The 17,561-nt window shown below is 37.0% G+C and overlaps 1 protein-coding gene across 1 annotated transcript; it reads right to left on the bottom strand.

The window, feature by feature from the left end:
* Window positions 1-6,243: 6,243 nt before the first annotated feature.
* Window positions 6,244-14,668, bottom strand: LOC306877485 (CKLF-like MARVEL transmembrane domain-containing protein 6). Its single transcript, XM_079429254.1, has 5 exons — window positions 14,396-14,668; window positions 14,037-14,178; window positions 8,411-8,587; window positions 8,097-8,195; window positions 6,244-8,006 (listed from the first exon to the last, which is right to left on the bottom strand). Exons 2-5 carry the CDS (start codon window positions 14,163-14,165, stop codon window positions 7,845-7,847), a joined length of 567 nt encoding a protein of 188 aa, XP_079285380.1. The 5' UTR covers window positions 14,166-14,178; window positions 14,396-14,668; the 3' UTR covers window positions 6,244-7,844.
* Window positions 14,669-17,561: the final 2,893 nt, after the last annotated feature.

The following is a 17,561-nucleotide window of genomic DNA, read 5'->3' on the forward strand; positions in this document are numbered from 1 at the left end:
ATTTGCTTTGGCAGAAGTATAAGACTGTGATCACCTATCATGGATTAGTTCCCCCTATTTGGCCACATAAAAACCCACCAACAAGGCATTTTAACTTGAAACGTCAATTTTAGTCCACAATCCATAATAATGCTTCCTTCAGTGAAACATTTCAGTCACTTTTGTCCTCTCACAGCAGAATCCACAAACATATTTGTTTGGAACTGTTTTGGACTGTTTATGCTAGTAAACAGTGCATGGTCTGTGCATATGTCTCTCCTGATTCAGATGACTTCTTCACTGTAGGAAGTAATATTATAGAGGACTTGTACTTTAGCCGGAGGCAACAGTTTGAAGTTAAAAAACGTCTTGATGGATTTTGTTTATTGCAAACACAGATTTTCACTTGAAAAGACATTAATTGATAGACTAAGGAGGTGTGTATTACTTGTGGATTATTTTGATGTTTATATCAGCTGTCATGACTCTCATTCTGACGGTACCCATTCACTGCAAATGATCTATTGGTGAGCAAGTGATGTAATCCTAAATTTCTCTAAATCTGTTTTGATGAAGAAACAAATCTACATCTTGGATGTCCTGAGGGGGGAGTAAATTTTTCGTTTTTGGTGAATTATATCTTTAAGAAATATGACACGAGTCATATGGACTGCGTGTGTGATTTATTTATTTATTTTTTAGTCCGTTTTTGGATATTGCCAGCCTGAGTTTACAAAGAACTCTCATTCGGATCAATGTTTTGACTCTTTAAAAATTCCTTTTTGTGCGTTCCACAGAAAAACTTCAGAGCATTTGAGTTTGTTCCAACATAGAATTAAGAATTTTAATTTGACTTTCCTTAATGGAATTCAGATGCTCTTATCCAGAGTGAGTTAAAAAAGAGCTTTGGTTTTCATATGTAAAACTGCCAAGGTAAACAGATGGCAAGCATGCACTACTGAACGGTTTATCTGCTAGCCGTGGCAGATATCTCCCTTGACAAGTATTTTACAAGCAATTACCTGGCAGAAACACATTTCGTAGGCTTGTCATACAGTAAAAATATCAAGCAACAGATAAACAAACAAAAACACTGCATAAAGGGCTAGCCTGGCAACAGCTATTCAGCAAATGATGAGCTGGTTCGGATTATGCTGTTCACTTTGACAGGTAATGTCTACAACCTTTCCACTGTCACGTGTTATAACAGGTGTTTCTTGAGATGCAGTCACATTTACTGGTACATCAGCAGAAATACTTCACTTATGCTTCAACATCATAAACAAGCATAAACAAAAGGCAGATTCCCTGCTGAACCTTCCTCTCATACCTTCATATCATACAGAGAGTCTCCACAGGGGAGCTGTCAGCATGGATATATACCATGTCCTCAAGCCTCAAGACTCCAAACGTTTCTTCCTTTTACAACAGAGTGCATTATAACCACAATATTATCAACACATAAAGCTCTTAACACTTTTAACAGCCCTGTAATTCAAGATCCGATGTGCAAATCTTGAATGCTGAGACATTCTTTGAAGTCTAATACTATCTTAACGTCATTCATGCCTTAAATGAAGTTTTGAATGACTGAAACATGGAAAATCAACAAAACGACAGCTTGTGTTCAGCTTTAAAAATGCATAAATGTTTATGAATCGTGCATCCTGTTGACAAAATGCTAGTGGAAACTCATTAAATTGAATTTATGTTTACCAAGGCTGGATTTCTTTGATCAAAAGTTGTAAAGTGAAATATTATTCACATTTAAAATACCTGTTCTCTATTTTAGTATATTATAAAATATCATTTATCCTATAATGCTGGATTTTCAGCAGCCGTTACTCCAGACTTCAGTGTCATATGATCCTTCAGAAATCATTCTAATATACTGATTTTCTGCTCAACAAACATTTATTATTATTACCAAAGTTGAAAATAGCTGTGCTGTTTAATATTTTTGTGAATACCATAAATTTTTTCAGGATTCTTTGATGAAAGTTCAAAGGAACAGCATTTGAAATAGAATATTTTTGTAAAAATGTAAATATCTTATTATCACTTCTGATTAATTTAATGCATCTTTGTTCAATAAAGTTAAAAAAAAATAAAAATACTCACTAACACAATTACTGATTACTGACCCAAACCCAAAGCAACATTTGTCATAGAAAAACCTTTTGATGGAAAATGTTGTATTTACAAACGACAATCATATAGGTCTTTTAATAAAAGTAAAGTCATTTGCACTCTTTGTGTGGAAGAATTAAACAGAAAATCATGTTTAAATCAAAAATAGGTCTAGAAAGTAGCTGCATTAAATATAATACTGTAAAAAATATTTATTCCAGTTTATAATAAAAAAATCAATCCAAACCTATAAAAATATTTGGTTGACAGTTGAAGCTGTGTGTGTGCTGTAGTCCACTTAAGATCCCTGTTTAAATTATGTGGGCTCTATTCCTCCCGTCAGTTTCTTAGTGCTATGTGTAATGGGTTTAAAAACAGTGTAAAACGTTCGGTTTGAACCCTTCATGATGATCTCAATGTAAAAATCAACAGCGCTGTTGATAAATGAGCCTGTATGTGTGAGGTGAAGCCCACTCTGTTTGTTCCCAGCAGGAACAGGCTCTGGGTACTTAATCATTTCTGCAGAGGCAGAGGCCACGAGTCATCTCCAGAGCCTGGTGGCTTTGATTATTCTTATATTAGAGACAGAAAACATGGCTTGTTGGAGTTTATAGGATTTTGTCAAAAAGCAATATAAATAATACATGCAAATCACGCCATGTTTTCCAGATGGTAAAAAACAACAATGTGATCTCTTAGAATTCAAGAATACGTGGTTAATCTTGATTTAGAAGATTATTTAAGGAAGTGGTTCTCAGATGGTTTTGCTTCACAACAGATTTTCCAAAGCAGAAAAACAAAAACAAACAAGTGCATTATTAATATTATCATGAAAAGCACAGCCCTGACAATATGCTAAATTCTACACTTCTCTTGAATGTCTGAGATTCGAACCTGCAGTCTTTTGATAACAAAATATACACTATTCTTTCTTTATTTTTTAAGAATTTATGCATTGATTTTCATTGATTAAAATTTACATTGATAAAAAAAAATATGATTTCAAATAAATGCTGTTCATCTGAACTTTTATTCATCAAAGAATCATTCATGAAAGAAACATAAACATATGATAATGACAAGAAATATTTCTTGAGCAGCAATTCAGCCTATTAGAATGATTTCTGAAGAATCGTGTGACACTGTAGACTGGAGTAATTGCGGCTGAAAATTCAGCTTTGCTATTTCAAGAATAAATTCTATTTTAAAATATAGTTAAATAGAAATCAGTTTTCAAATTTGAAATTGTAAATTATTTCACAATATTACCGTATTTCCGATCAAATAAATGCAGCCTTGAGGAGTCTTCAAAAGATTTTAAAAATCTTACAGAGCCCAACCATTTGAACAGTAGTTTATACAACCACTAATGTGTCATAAAATACTGTTTTCTAAACTTCAGTGAAGTTTGATTAAGGTTTCAAGCACACTCTAATGATGACTTGTTGTCAACACATAATTCTTTTCATTATTAAGTATCAAGCATTCTGCATCATTTCACTTTTGCTAAAAACAGGAGTGCCACATCAGATGCAACCTGTGAAACCCATTGCCATGTTACGCCTTCCTCTCAAAATGATAACTGCATTTTTCTCTCCCATCTCAGCAGGTAATTTCCTCTCCTTACAGCCAGTGTGCCTAATTTGACAAACACCAATAATGGCTCTCAACAGAGAATGAATGATGCAGTCGACTGGAATCTCACCAGATTCTTGCATCCTGCCATCTCAGCTCATTTAGCCTTATTTCCAGTCATTTACAACAAAGCAATTATTCACTTGGATGTGATCATCTCATCAGCCTGCTCGATTACATGAGGATGGGAACAAGACCGCAGGCAGCTACTGAAAATGAATCAGCTCATTATTCTTTAGGAAGTTGGCTAATTAGTTGGGACATAACACCTTCTGTAAATGGAGAAGTATTAAATGCTTGTGACACACAAGGAACCCATGAACGGTAAGCAATGACCTAATGAAAAGATGGACTCCGGAAAAGGATCAGCCTTGATTCACAACTAAATTTCAAGGATGAAATGTGATCTCATACATGCATGATTTAAAATATATATTGGATACAGGAATGTAAAGATAGGAATGATATGAAGGAAAACTGAAAACCAAAAAAACACTTGAATGTTAAACTCCACAACTACTGTACAATCAAGATTTCTAGGAATGTTCTTGGAAACAACAGCGAAGACTCAAACCATTCAACAGTTTGGGGTCAGCAGAGGGGTTTTTTTTACATTTTTGAAAGAAGTCCCTTATGCTTACCACAGTTTAATTTGTTTGATCAAAAACAGTAACATTGTGAAATATAATTATTATAATTTAAAATAACTATTTTGTATTTTTGTGATGGCAAAACTGAATTTTCAGCAGCAATTACTCCAGTGTTCAGTGTCACATGATCCTTCAGAAATCATCCTAATATACAGATGTTGTGTGGCTTAATATTTTTGTGAAAACCATTTTTTCAGGATTCTTTGATAAATCAAAAGTTCAAAAGAACAGCATTCATTCAAAGATATCTCATATCTTTGAAATATCAGTCTTTACTGTCACTTTTGATTCATTTCATCCTTGCTAAATTAACGTATTTGTTTCTTTCAAAAGAAAAGCACAAACTTTTAAAGTGTATATGTTAAAATATATAGATATTTTAAAAGATAATGCATGTAATTTTACAGTGAGATACTGTTTAAAACGTTTTTAGAGGGAATAAACAAGGAACAGAAAAGGTCAAAAGACATTGTGATTTTTTATCATGCCATGTTTTTACCAGTACATTTGGTACAGTAACTTCACATCATTTAACTTATTTGTTGTAATTAAAAACCACTTGACTAATATTTTGTTTACTGGGTTCATAACCGTTTTGTGTCCAAGTTAAGTGTGCAGTTTAACAAATTAAATTATTAATAAAGAATTTACTTCACTATTTTTCTCTTGTTAATCTTACAGCACAACACGTTATCCAGGCGTCTAATTAATTAAATAAAAACCTAAATGGAAAAACGGTAAGCAGAGTAACGCACAAAAAACGCTACAAAACATATTAACAACTTCATAATCAGACATTACCTGTAGCAGAAGAGCCTCTAATCAAGTTCTCTACTACTGTAAGTTATTAACTAAATTAATCCCCATCCTCTTTTACTTTAAAGTGATTAGAGTGCAAATAAAAGCAAGAGCTTCTATCTGAAGCACCTGCGCTCGCGAGAGCTACTGCAGTGAGAGATGAGAGAGCGTTTCACTCACCTTTAACGAACATGAAAAATAATTCCAGGTAAATTGTTGCTTCGCTGCTTGTCATCAAACACAGAGCACTGAGCAGACATGCGCTCCACACAAGGAGTCGAGCTCCATCCTCTAGCTGCTGTGCAGATGAGTGAAAGTAAAGTACAGCGTGCATCTCGCGCGCCGGTCCCTCCCCTTCACGCGCAACGGAGGGTTCTTTCAGCGGTTACGCGGACTTTAAGGGGAGGTACTACAGGTAAACAGAGTCGATTTTGCTACTTCTACTTAATTAAAATTAAAACGTGCCCCATATAAACACGAAATAAGCATTGATCATAAATTGCGGATTTATCTAGGCATATTTAAGTTTTGAAGTATGCAAATTACGTCACCTTTATGAAATGGGCTATCCTAAAAATAAATAAATAAACTCACATGAATCCAGTCTAAACTGGTGTTCTAGCCGGTGCTTGACTGGTTCACCCAGCCTAAACTAAAAAGTGCTCTAAAACCAGATGAGCGTAGGCTGTTTTTTTTTTCCAATAAAGTGTGTAAATAAACATGCATCTTATTGAGCCTGTAATGATCAAATCTGCTCATCTGAAATGCTTCCTGCTGTCAGCTGGCTGATTTTATATGGGTTTTAGGCACTTTCAAGCTCAATTTGGCTGGACAGGGTCCTATTATAAAACATTTACTTTATATGCAAAACGTCACTCGTAAAATCAAATAAAAAGTTAAAATTGTTATCCAACCAAAACCATAATTTATGCCTGTCGTAGCCTGCCTGAAGTGGAAATCTTCAAAGGCAAGTGTTTGGTTATAGGTAGATGGTAACCGTGCAGGCAGCGACATCTAGTGTTAGCTTTAGAGAAATAAAATTTAACAAAAAGCCAGCTTGTCTCTTTACTGTGAAAAATGCACATAAAATAAATGAACAGTAAACATTGATATACGTGTGCTATATTTAGATTTACTCAAGTCAGAAACAAGTACAAACATGCAAGATAAATGAATGTACTCAACCGTTTTTACACGCAAAATAAATTAATCTATAAGAAAGTCACTATTCCAATACATGTCTTAAATCAGGCTGCACATGTGATTCAACAAGCTATAAAATCAGTGATGTGCCAAGCCTTAACAAGCATGCTTCCAAACAAATCACACATAAAAAAAAAAAAAGAAGTCTGATATTCAGAGCCCAGGAGCTATTTATTGCTTAACTGGAATGGAGAGATGTTTACAAAAACAGTGCTGTAAAATGTTCCATGTGACCTTTTGTAGAAACAATTCTGGTATTCAAACAGACCCACAAGACACTTCATTTTAAAAATCAACAAAATCCTAAGCAATAATTAAACTTAGCAGATGATTGATCCATATCTTAAGATGGATTAATAAGTGGCTTTTTTTTAAAGCATCAAAACTATGTCAGGATTTCAAATATACACAATGCTTAATTAACACAGAAAGCAGCAGGTGGAAGCGTAAGGCAGATTAGTGTCTCAGAAAACTTGCAGTCCGTTCATCTCCGTGGGCATTTCAACAAACGCACATACCTCCAAATAAAGACAAATATCTGTCAAGGTATTAAACTTCCATTAGATTTAACGCTTCATGTTCATAGATCAACACGCTCTCAAAAACACGATCTGGGCTCACATGGAACAAGATAAAGCACAAAAGAAATATACAACATTTGTAGTTCCACACAATACAAAAATTATGTTTCAATAAAATAAAAAAAATCTATGACTGTACACCCCTGACGTCCCTTGCACAGCAAAACATTAATCACAGGGCCATAAAATCTTCATCTTGCTGTCACCTCATTCATTTCAACAGCTCACTAAACATCTTTACAGTAATTTAATGACATTTGTTTACAGTGCAAGTGTTAAAAGAAAATATTTCATGATTTTTTTAGCCTCTTATCCAATATTATATCCATATTCCTGTGCAATAAAACAGGTAATAAATCATTATTGTCAACATGATCAAACCCTGATTTTTCTCCAAAATATATTATTTCAGGAATGCATATATAACTATAAAAACAATCAGGAATGAGTACTTACACAGTGCATCTTTTTGTACTTGTTAATTCATACGTATAAATTGTCAAAAATTGTGCAGCACATACACTCCAATAAGGATGTGATGACTTTTTTTTGTCTAATCATACTAAAATATTTTTTGTTTGCTTTACAAAAGGATATCAGTGTGAAAATAGTAATGGCAAAATACACCGATCCCCACACAGAGAAATCACTATGCAAGAATGTTGTCTACTTGTCAAAATTTAAGACTTATGAAAAATAAAAAAAATTATTCAGGCACAATATAAAACATGCCAGTTAGTAACTGACTGAAATGGAAATATTAAAATTTTTTTTGCTTTGGGTAAAAACATTTGTCATGTATAAAAACAATTGTTGGACAAATGGGAAAAAGCTTTTGAATACAGCAGCAGACTGCTGGTAAAATGTTTCAGTTCACAGAGTCAGTTCCATTAGCATTAAGTTTCTCACTCTCTGGTCTGGGCGTGTGGTGTGGTTGTTGGTTGTTTCCCTTTCGACAAGGAATACCGTGATTTTTCACGAACAAACCAAAGTCAATAAAGAAGGCCACCGTGGCCAGGAAGCCAAATGCCTGTAATACAGGAACGACAGTTAGATGTTAGCCGGTAAGTAGCAGCTATTTTTTCATATCAACTAAAACACAAATCTAGCGCCATCATACCACTGCGCCCTGCTCCAGACCCGTCTGGCCATTGTCTGCCGCAAACACAATGCTGGCAAGGAGGAACAGGATTGCCATGGCTAATGTGTATCCAAAATCCTATGGAAAAATGAAAAGAAGTTTAACTGTACATTGGATAAAATTATATCCTCTGGAATAAGTGATTCTGACTGGTCAGGAGCGATCAAACATTTTTGTATAAAACTAAATATTAAAAAAATAATAATAATAATAATATAATATTCTAAAGTTTTTATTATATTTAACATTTGTACATTGTAAAAATTAATTATTAATAGTGTTTTTTGACTTACCAGAGTAGGCCAGCTGTTAACTCCAACTCTCTGGTGCAGCGGCGTGGCCAGGAGGATGAGGAGCAGCAGTGTGAAGAGGAAGGCTGTGCAACTGACAAATTCAAAAAAGTAGAGTGGTCCACATTGCGAACAGTTGGACACGACCTCCTCCATCACAAAAGCCACAAACGAAAGGAGCTGAGGGGACACAAATTAAATCAAAGTAAATTAATTAACCACCAGCTGGCAGTATCAGCTTATTTTTCCATTTCAAAAACTCAGTCCTGTAGGCTATACAAGACAATGTGAATGATTTGGGTGTTTTAGATTTGCCTAAGTGACAAAATATTAGAGAACATGCATCATCAGTCACAATTCGAAACTGAGAGAAAATCAAGTGTGATGTGAATGCATCAGGATCAGGTAGGAGATTCCCAATAGAAATTCACTCCGCAAAGTGATATTCATCATCCTGAGCTCCATGTCTTAGTCACATGTACACCATTAAAAGATCTTAAATCTTAAAGGTTAAATTTTCACTGTTCCATCAATTCCAGTAGACTTCCCACTCAATTTCCCTTTAGCGAACTGAAAGTGTCAAAAATGAGACTGTAAATGATGTAGTCATTTCAGTAACTTACTCAAATGTACTATAAAGAGAAGTCCCTCAAAATAGCTCTCACCATTGTTTGTTGTGGTGAATGTCAAGAACATCTCTGCTGTTAAACTCTGGGGTTGGTAGAGAAATCATTTCTTTAAACCATTAATAAAAGGCATAGCAATATGCTTAAGAGTTTTAATACAGTTTGAGAATATAAAATATACATTCTTAAATCACTATGACAAAGGGGAAGAGAGTATAGAAAATAATAATAAAACAATATTTTATAACAAATAGCAGGTATTTGACATTCAACTGGTAAAAAGAGAACAGATTCAGGGCAAAATGGGAAAATCGGTATTAAGGAGGAACAGCGTGCTCATTTATGCCAAATCAAATTTCATAAGAAGCAACGTCAAAATGACAAAGCCAGACTAACCCACACATCTGACTCATAACATCTGTTTCGAGCTTTGACAGCCCTGACTGCTAGGAAGGAACAGGGTAGGTTCACATGCAATTGTTATTGTCGCTTAAGAAGCAGAACCTTATCGTTACCACACAGAATCCATTCCAAATCCTCCATCCAAACCAGCCGGATAGAACAGCTGCTGTTCACCACCCAAAAAGGGGCTTATTTTAGACATTTATGAAGTGACCTAAAATGTAACCAAGCATGCTGAAACCACAAAGAAATCATTTCAGTCTGAAACTGAAACAAACAAAGCTTCATTCCTGGAAAACATGCATAAAAATTTGAAGTTAAAGTGCTAAAAATCGATTAGCATTTTGTAATAGACCGTCCACAGCAAAATCAAAGCATTTCTTCACAATACAGTCACTTGACTGTGGTCAACCATCTCTGTTCTGATGAATACATTGTGGGTAGACTGATTTCCTAAAAACCAGAGTAAAAAAAAAAAAAGCTGTCTTACAAGTTCAAGAAACACTGGAAACAGTTTGTTTAAATTAATCCTTTTTTATTTTACCTCTTCTATTTATCTACTTTCTATTTTTAAAAAAATCTGTAAAGTTGAGATTACTTTGAGCACAACAAATTTCATGACTGATAAATGTTATTTATGTGTATATGACAATAAACTTGAAACTTGTATAACCCAGAGATATCCTATAAGATCCTAAATCCAAGATGGCGCCGCTGTGTTCGGACGCCGTTCGGGTCGCTCCGCTGAGAATTTGCTTAAACTTACTTTTTTACCTACTTTTACTTTCTCTTTTTACACATTTCACGTCGGCACTGATCACCTACAACATAGAAACACTTTTGGACATTGGAAACGGCTACACCAACCTGCTTCAGGACACTTTATCCACGAATCCTGCGTGGCCTCTGGAGATTCTTCGGAACGCGGAGACGAACAATAACCCCCCGAGGCGACGGATCAAGAAACACCGCGGGAAGCGCGCTGGAATTCTAGTCAGACTCAGGAAAAGGGCTCACAGTCCTCCTCTTCCAAGCATTCTCCTCGCTAATGTCCAATCCTTGGAGAATAAGATGGACGATCTTAGAGCCAGGATTAGTTTCCAACGGGACATAAGGGACTGCAACATCCTTTGTTTGTCAGAAACGTGGCTTTCGTCCTCGGTCCCGGACACTGCTGTAATGCCGAGTGATAACTTCTCTGTCTTTCGGACGGACAGAACAGCAGAGGCCGGTAAATCCAGGGGTGGAGGAGTATGTTTCATGATCAACAAGAAATGGTGTGATCCCAGGAATATCTCCATTCTGTCGCGTTCCTGCTCGCCTCATCTGGAACATCTTTCCATTATTTGCCGCCCATTTTATCTGCCCCGGGAGTTCTCATCGATCATTGTTACTGCTGTGTACATTCCACCACAGGCGGACACCGGCTTGGCTTTGTCTAAGCTTCACGATGTGCTCAGCGGCTACATTAACAAACATCCTGACGCTGCCTTCATCATCGCGGGGGACTTTAACAAAGCCAACCTCAGACAGGTCATGCCGAACTTCCACCAACACGTATCCTGTCCAACTAGAGGACCAAACACACTGGATCATTGCTACACTCAGTTCAAGGATGCCTACAAAGCCCGCTCACTACCGGCTTTTGGCAAATCGGACCATGCCACCATTTTTCTAACACCGGGGTACAAACAAAGGCTCGTTCAGGAACCTCCGGTGCAGAGAGTAGTGGCGCGCTGGTCCTCCCACTCAGAGACTATGCTGCAGGCGGCACTTGATGACGTCGACTGGGACATGTTCCGGGCGAGTTCTTCTGACGTCAGCGAGTTCACGGATGTAGCATTAAGTTTTGTAAACACGCTAACCGAGCAAGCTACAGAAACAATAACGATAAGGACATTCTCCAATCAGAAACCGTGGGTGGACAGAACAATCCGTGCCGCGGTTAACACACGCACTGCCGCTTACAATGAGGCTCTTCTGTCTGGGAATACGAGCGAGTACAAAGCATCGTGCTATGCTCTCCGTCGTGCTGTAAGAGCCGCCAAACACAGATACAGAGAGAGAATTGAGTCTCATTTCCAGCTCAACGACTCTCGACGGATGTGGCAGGGACTGAGGACCATCTGTGACTTCGGAAACAAATCCTCCGCGGAGGTGAGAGCAGATCCGTTGCTGGCCGACGAGTTAAACATCTTCTACAGCCGCTTCGATGGCAACGGCGGCGGCGCGTCAGGAAGCAGCAGGCAGAGCAGCGATGATCCTGTAATCACCGTGTCGGAGGATGAGGTTCGGAGGGCGTTAAAAATACACAGAATATCAAGTGTCAAGAACGAAGAAAGAAATCACTGACTTTTTTAAAATTGAAACAAAGCAGCTGCAAATTCCCACTGGTAAATAATGAATACTGTACACTGCGCTGGGTTTATGTAGCACAAAAAAAAAAAAAATACGCTATGGTTTGTGGGCAATAGTTTGATAAAGTGGTTTGGAGGTAGATGAGGAAAGATACTCTTCTCACTGAGAGGCCTCTAAGAACCAGCTTCAGCAATTGATCTAGATGAGGTTTCATCTGGGAAGTACCAAGGTGTACCAGTGTTGTTATGTCAGTGGCTAAGAGGAAAAGGAAATTAAAAGTAGGGAATTTCAAGGGCATCCAGAAAACACCAGGTAATGAACAATCATAATCATTAAAAAAAAAAAATTAACATTATATAACTTAAAACTTGAGAAAGAAAAAGTATTGTGTACATTTAAAAAAAAAAAATTATTTACATTTGTATACAATTTGAACTGTATATGATTAAAAAGCAAGTCTCTGCTCTGATTAATAACATACTGTTCAGTGTCATGAGAACAACACTTGGGTACATGGACAAAAAACTCCAGTGTCCATTTCCCTGAATACACTACAGGAGAAACACTTGATCAAATCTAATTTTCAGAAAAGCATGAGACCAGGGACAATTGCTAATAAAGAGTATATTTGTCTCAATGTTGACCTCTATGTGGTAATTACTGACCAAAGTTAATGTGTTCTGAAGCGTACTTCCCTATTCTTGCTTATAGTATGCAATTTTGAATGTCATTTATGCCCTTGACTCACCACAACATACTGTGAAAGTTAAAAATGAGATTGTAATTGAATTTAGCATCTGCTCTCTAACTGCATTAACAGTTTAAAGGCAGACAGTCATTTCTTACACCTGATATCACTTAGTTTGTCACATGCAAGCAGACTCCCTTTGCTCTTTCCAGCTGTGACCTTGCAAATTCAAACCCTTAAAATAGAGACAATCAATTAGTAACACCCTGAGAAGAATTGATGCTAAAAGCTAAACATCAAGATGATAAAATATGTACAGAGTCTGAAAATTTCAGACCACACTGAAAATCAGGGACTCAAAATCTAATTTAGCCTGGGAAAATAAACTAAAAGGATTTTAGATTTTATTTTAAAACAAAGAAATGCTATGAATTAAAATGCATAAGAAAAAAATGGATTCTGCACTATTTCTTGATAACCCTTCAAATCAAATGGTCAGATTCCTTGCTTTCAATAAAGCAAACAGTAGTTCTCCTAAGTGAACCAAGATGCGTGAATGTTCTGCTTCGTCATAAATGATAGAAGTCAGTTTGACACATAAGGAAGATGCCAAGGAAACGGAGGGAATTTCTAACTTCAACTCAGACAAAGTCCAACAGTCTCAACTGCTGTACAAAAAGCCCCATGAGCAACAGCCAAGCAGCATATGACTGCAATGCTGAAATGGCCACGCTTGTTTAGAAAATAAGCTTGTCGTTATTAAATGCAGGCAACAAAAAAAGTTGCCATTCCTCACTCGCACCCAAGGACTTGCATGATCAAGGATGTGTGAGACAGGGCAATGGATAGAGAGTTGGACTTGTAAACTGAAGGTCGTGGGTTCGAGTATCAGGTCCGGCAGTGATTGTAGGTAGGAGGAGTGAATAACCAACCCTTGAGCAAGGCACCGAACCCCCAACTGCTCCCCGGGCGCCGCAGCATTGGCTGCCCACTGCTCCGGGTGTATGTTCACTACTGTGTGTGCACTTGGATGGGTTAAATGCAGAGCACAAATTCCGAGTATGGGTCACCATACTTGGCCACACACCACTTCCCCTTCATCCAGCAGAATCTTTCATTAGCATGTAACAGAAAACCACATTATACTAATGAACACTATCAGTTGTCATATTTTAGCCCCGCCTTTTAGAGGTTAATGAACTGCCAGTGTTCTTGTTTAATATTATGCACTTTTATGGAAACTCACACACTTTTCCAATAATGCTAGCTTAACTTGAATTCTGTTTTGAACTGTCCTTAAACCGGATTAACCACTTACTCACAATAATGACCTCTATTCAAACCATGTCCCAATGTACTTAAAAAAGTGGCTGAGTATTTTACATTAGGCTACTATAAAAGACAGTGCGTATATAGCTATATTAGAACATTTAAAGACTGTATTGAGATATCATATAGGCTAAATTATGATAGCCTACATGTAAACATGTGGTCGCATTTGTGTCCAGCGTGGAAACACTGTGTTTTCAGACAAAACATGAAACATGCTGCTTACCACTTCAATCACTTTCATCACGAATCTAACTTTATCCAGGTTCTCTGAAGGCACGATGAACCATTTTCTGGATTTGGCCTCCTGCGCTGTTGTTGTGGTGGTATTGTACACCGTGTCTGCGGTGGCCATGCTGTAGCTAAATCTGAAAACGAGAGGTATATAAGCGTTTAGAAATCAGCAAAGATAAATATATGTGATACTGCAAAGTAACGACGCGTCGATAGCTGGTGGAGAAAAGCGAAAGTAAAAGTTAAGTCTAAGAATTGATCAACACATAATTAATACAAACACAACTGCAACACGTAATGCGATAGATTATGTGTGAAAACAATATTGCAAAATATTTAAAAGTAAAATACCTCGGGTGGTTGTTTTAATGTGCTCCGTTTATGCCGTTCAAGCGTCCTTTGTTTGACCAACTTGTGTTTCACTTCCGCACTTTTTCTTTATCGAGGAAGGACTTCCCACGGAGGTTAATGAAGTGTAGCTACTCCTCACTACAGAAGGGTGTTATTGGGAGTTTTGTTTCTGCGATTTTTACCTCTCAGTGGTTGTAAGAGATTTCAACTCTATATTTTTCCATGCGCGCTTACATTTATTTGCTACTTCTGCGTGCCTTTTATGTAGGCTATAGTAGACTGTAGCCTAATACTTTGGTCATTTAAGTCTTTTAAACTGTGAACATTTAATAAAATATTAATTATGATGTTTAAAATGATGATGATCTAAACAAAAAAAATCTAAATTTGAATGTTTATTGTGTGAAAAAATGTATTCTAAAAAAAAAATAATAATAATAAAAAAGATTTCATATGACTCTCCTTCAGCTGTAGGCATTTCTACCGCATCAAATCATTTTGGCCTTAATAAAGTTTTACTAAAACTTAATGAAAGTACATGCATGCATACCTGAGGCAATAGAGCATGTCCCTGGACCACAAAACCAGTCATAGGGTAACTTTTTAAAAATGTATTTATAAATAAAAGCTGCTGAATAAATACGCTTTCCATTGATGTGTGGTTTGATAGGATGGGACAATATTTGGCCGAGATACAACTATTTGAAAATCTGGAATCTGAGGGTGCAAACAAAATTGAAAAATACTGAGAAAATTGCCTTTAAAGTTGTCTACATGAAGTCTTTAGCCATGCATATTGATATTTCTAATCAATATATTTTGATATATTTACGGTAGGAAATTTACAAAATATCTTCATGGAACATGATCTTTACTTAATATCCTAATGATTTTTGGCAAAGAAAAGAAAAATCGATCATTTTGACCCATACAATGTATTGTTGGCTATTGCTACATATCCGTGCTACTTATGACTGGTTTTGTGATCCAGGGTCACATGTGATGTGTGAACAAAATTACAAAAATTTTAAAAGTAGTATTTTATTGTGCAACAATTTCAATCAAGCTGTTATTTTGTCAAATTATTTGATAAATGTGAGAATACTATTCCATTGTTTGTATTGAGGATGCATAAAATGCTGGCTATGAAAACAGCCTTTGCAAAACAAGGGTTTCTGACATTTTACATCGTGCATGTGGCGTTTGCTGTAATTTTCTTACAAAAAAAAATATTTTACTTAGAAAATGCTTGGGATTGGAGTTTGGAAGATTATGTTGATGAGCAGCTAATGAGAAAACATGTGCTTTTAATTCTCATCTTTAGCAAGGGCTTTTTATACACTGGGTCTTTATGGATCCATCAGTTTTCTCTCCTCTTTAATGAATTTGATTAGATCTCTATATTGATCTTAACCTTTCTGTATAATGAAATAAACTTTTGTAAAGACAGATGTGAACTAGAGTTTGAATCCTCCCACGTTTCATATTAAAAATCCTTTTTCCTAAATAAACGATAAACAATACAAAGAGCAACGAACTTTGTTAGCTATGAATATCCTAGGCCAGAATAACCTGATAAACTTTGTATATATACACAAACTACACTAGGCTAGAATCCAAAAACATGAACTCTCTAAATATCAGACATTCTATTACAAACCTACTGTTAGAGTTGATCCTGTGAGAAAGGCAGTAGGATTTTGAATCTCAACTCCCGCAATAATGCACACGGCCTTCAAAAGAGCCTATGTTAAGCAATTATTATGCAAATAATTAACCTTTTCCTATTTTTTTATTTCTCTATTGTCCTTATACAGTGGGGCAAATAAGTATTTGATACTCTGCCGATTTTTCAAGTTTTCCCACTTACAAAGATTTGAGATCTGTAATTTTCATCATAGGTGCACCTCAACTGCGAGAGACAGAATATAAAAAGAAAATCCAGAAAACCACATTGTATGATTTGAATAATTTCCATCTTATTGCATGAAATAAGTATTTGATACAATAGAAAAATAGAACTTAATATTTGGTACAGAAACCTTTGTTTACAATTACAGAGGTCAGACATTTCCTGTAGTTCTTGACCAGGTTTGCACACACTGCAGCAGGGATTTTGGCCCACTCCTCCATACAGGTCTTCTCCAGATCTTTCAGGTTTTGGGGCTGTCACTGGGCAACATGGACTTTCAGCTCCCTCTATAGATTTTCTATTGGGTTCAGGTCTGGAGACTGGCTAGGCCACTCTAGGACCTTGAAATGCTTCTTACGGAGCCACTCCTTAGTTTCCCTTGCTGTGTGTTTGGGGTCACTGTCATGCTGGAAGGCCCAGCCACAACCCATCTTCAATGCTCTTACTGAGGGAAGGAGGTTGTTGCCCAAAATCTTGCGATACATGACCCCATCCATCCTCCCCTCAATACGGTGCAGTCGTCCTGTCCCCTTTGCAGAAAAGCACCCCCAAAGCATGATGTTTCCACCCCCATGCTTCACGGTTGGGATGGTGTTCTTGGGTTTGTACTCATCCTTCTTCCTCCAAACACGGCGAGTGGAGTTTATGCCAAAAAGTTATATTTTGGTCTCATCTGACCACATGACCTTCTCCCATGCCTCCTCTGGATCATCGATGGTTTTTGGCAAACTTCAGATGGGCCTGGACATGTGCTGGCTTGAGCAGGGGGACCTTGCGCGCACTGCAGGATTTTAATCCATGAAGGTGTAGTGTGTTACTAATGGTAACCGTTGAGACTGTGGTCCCAGCTCTCTTCAGGTCATTGAGCAGGTCCTCCCATGTAGTTCTAGGCTGATCCCTCACCTTTCTCAGGATCATTGATACTCCACGAGGCAAGATCTTGCATGGAGCCCCAGTCTGAGGGAGATTTAAAGTCATCTTGAATTTCTTCCATTTTCTAATAATTGTGCCAACAGTTGCCTTCTCACCAAGCTGTTTGCCTATTGTCCTGTAGCCCATCCCAGCCTTGTGCAGGTCTACAATTTTGTCCCTAGTGTCCTTAGACAGCTCTTTGGTCTCACCCATAGTGGAGAGGTTGGAGTCTGATTGATTGAGTGTGTGAACAGGTGTCTTTTATACAGGTAACGAGTTCAAACATGTGCAATTAATACAGGTAATGAGTGGAGGATAGGAGGGCGTCTTAAAGACAAACTA

Source organism: Barbus barbus (assembly GCF_936440315.1).
Source record: "Barbus barbus genome assembly, chromosome: 12".
Lineage (NCBI taxonomy): Eukaryota > Metazoa > Chordata > Actinopteri > Cypriniformes > Cyprinidae > Barbus > Barbus barbus.

What these genes read in the sequence shown, in the direction of transcription:
- LOC306877485 (XM_079429254.1), bottom strand. Translation starts at nt 14,165, where the DNA reads ATGGCCACCGCAGACACGGTGTACAATACCACCACAACAACAGCGCAG. An exon ending in TGATGAAAGTGATTGAAGTG is followed by an intron (nt 8,588 to 14,036) that starts GTAAGCAGCATG and finishes GTGTCCCCTCAG; the next exon opens with CTCCTTTCGTTTGTGGCTTT. An exon ending in GTCTGGAGCAGGGCGCAGTG is followed by an intron (nt 8,007 to 8,096) that starts GTATGATGGCGC and finishes CCTGTATTACAG; the next exon opens with GCATTTGGCTTCCTGGCCAC.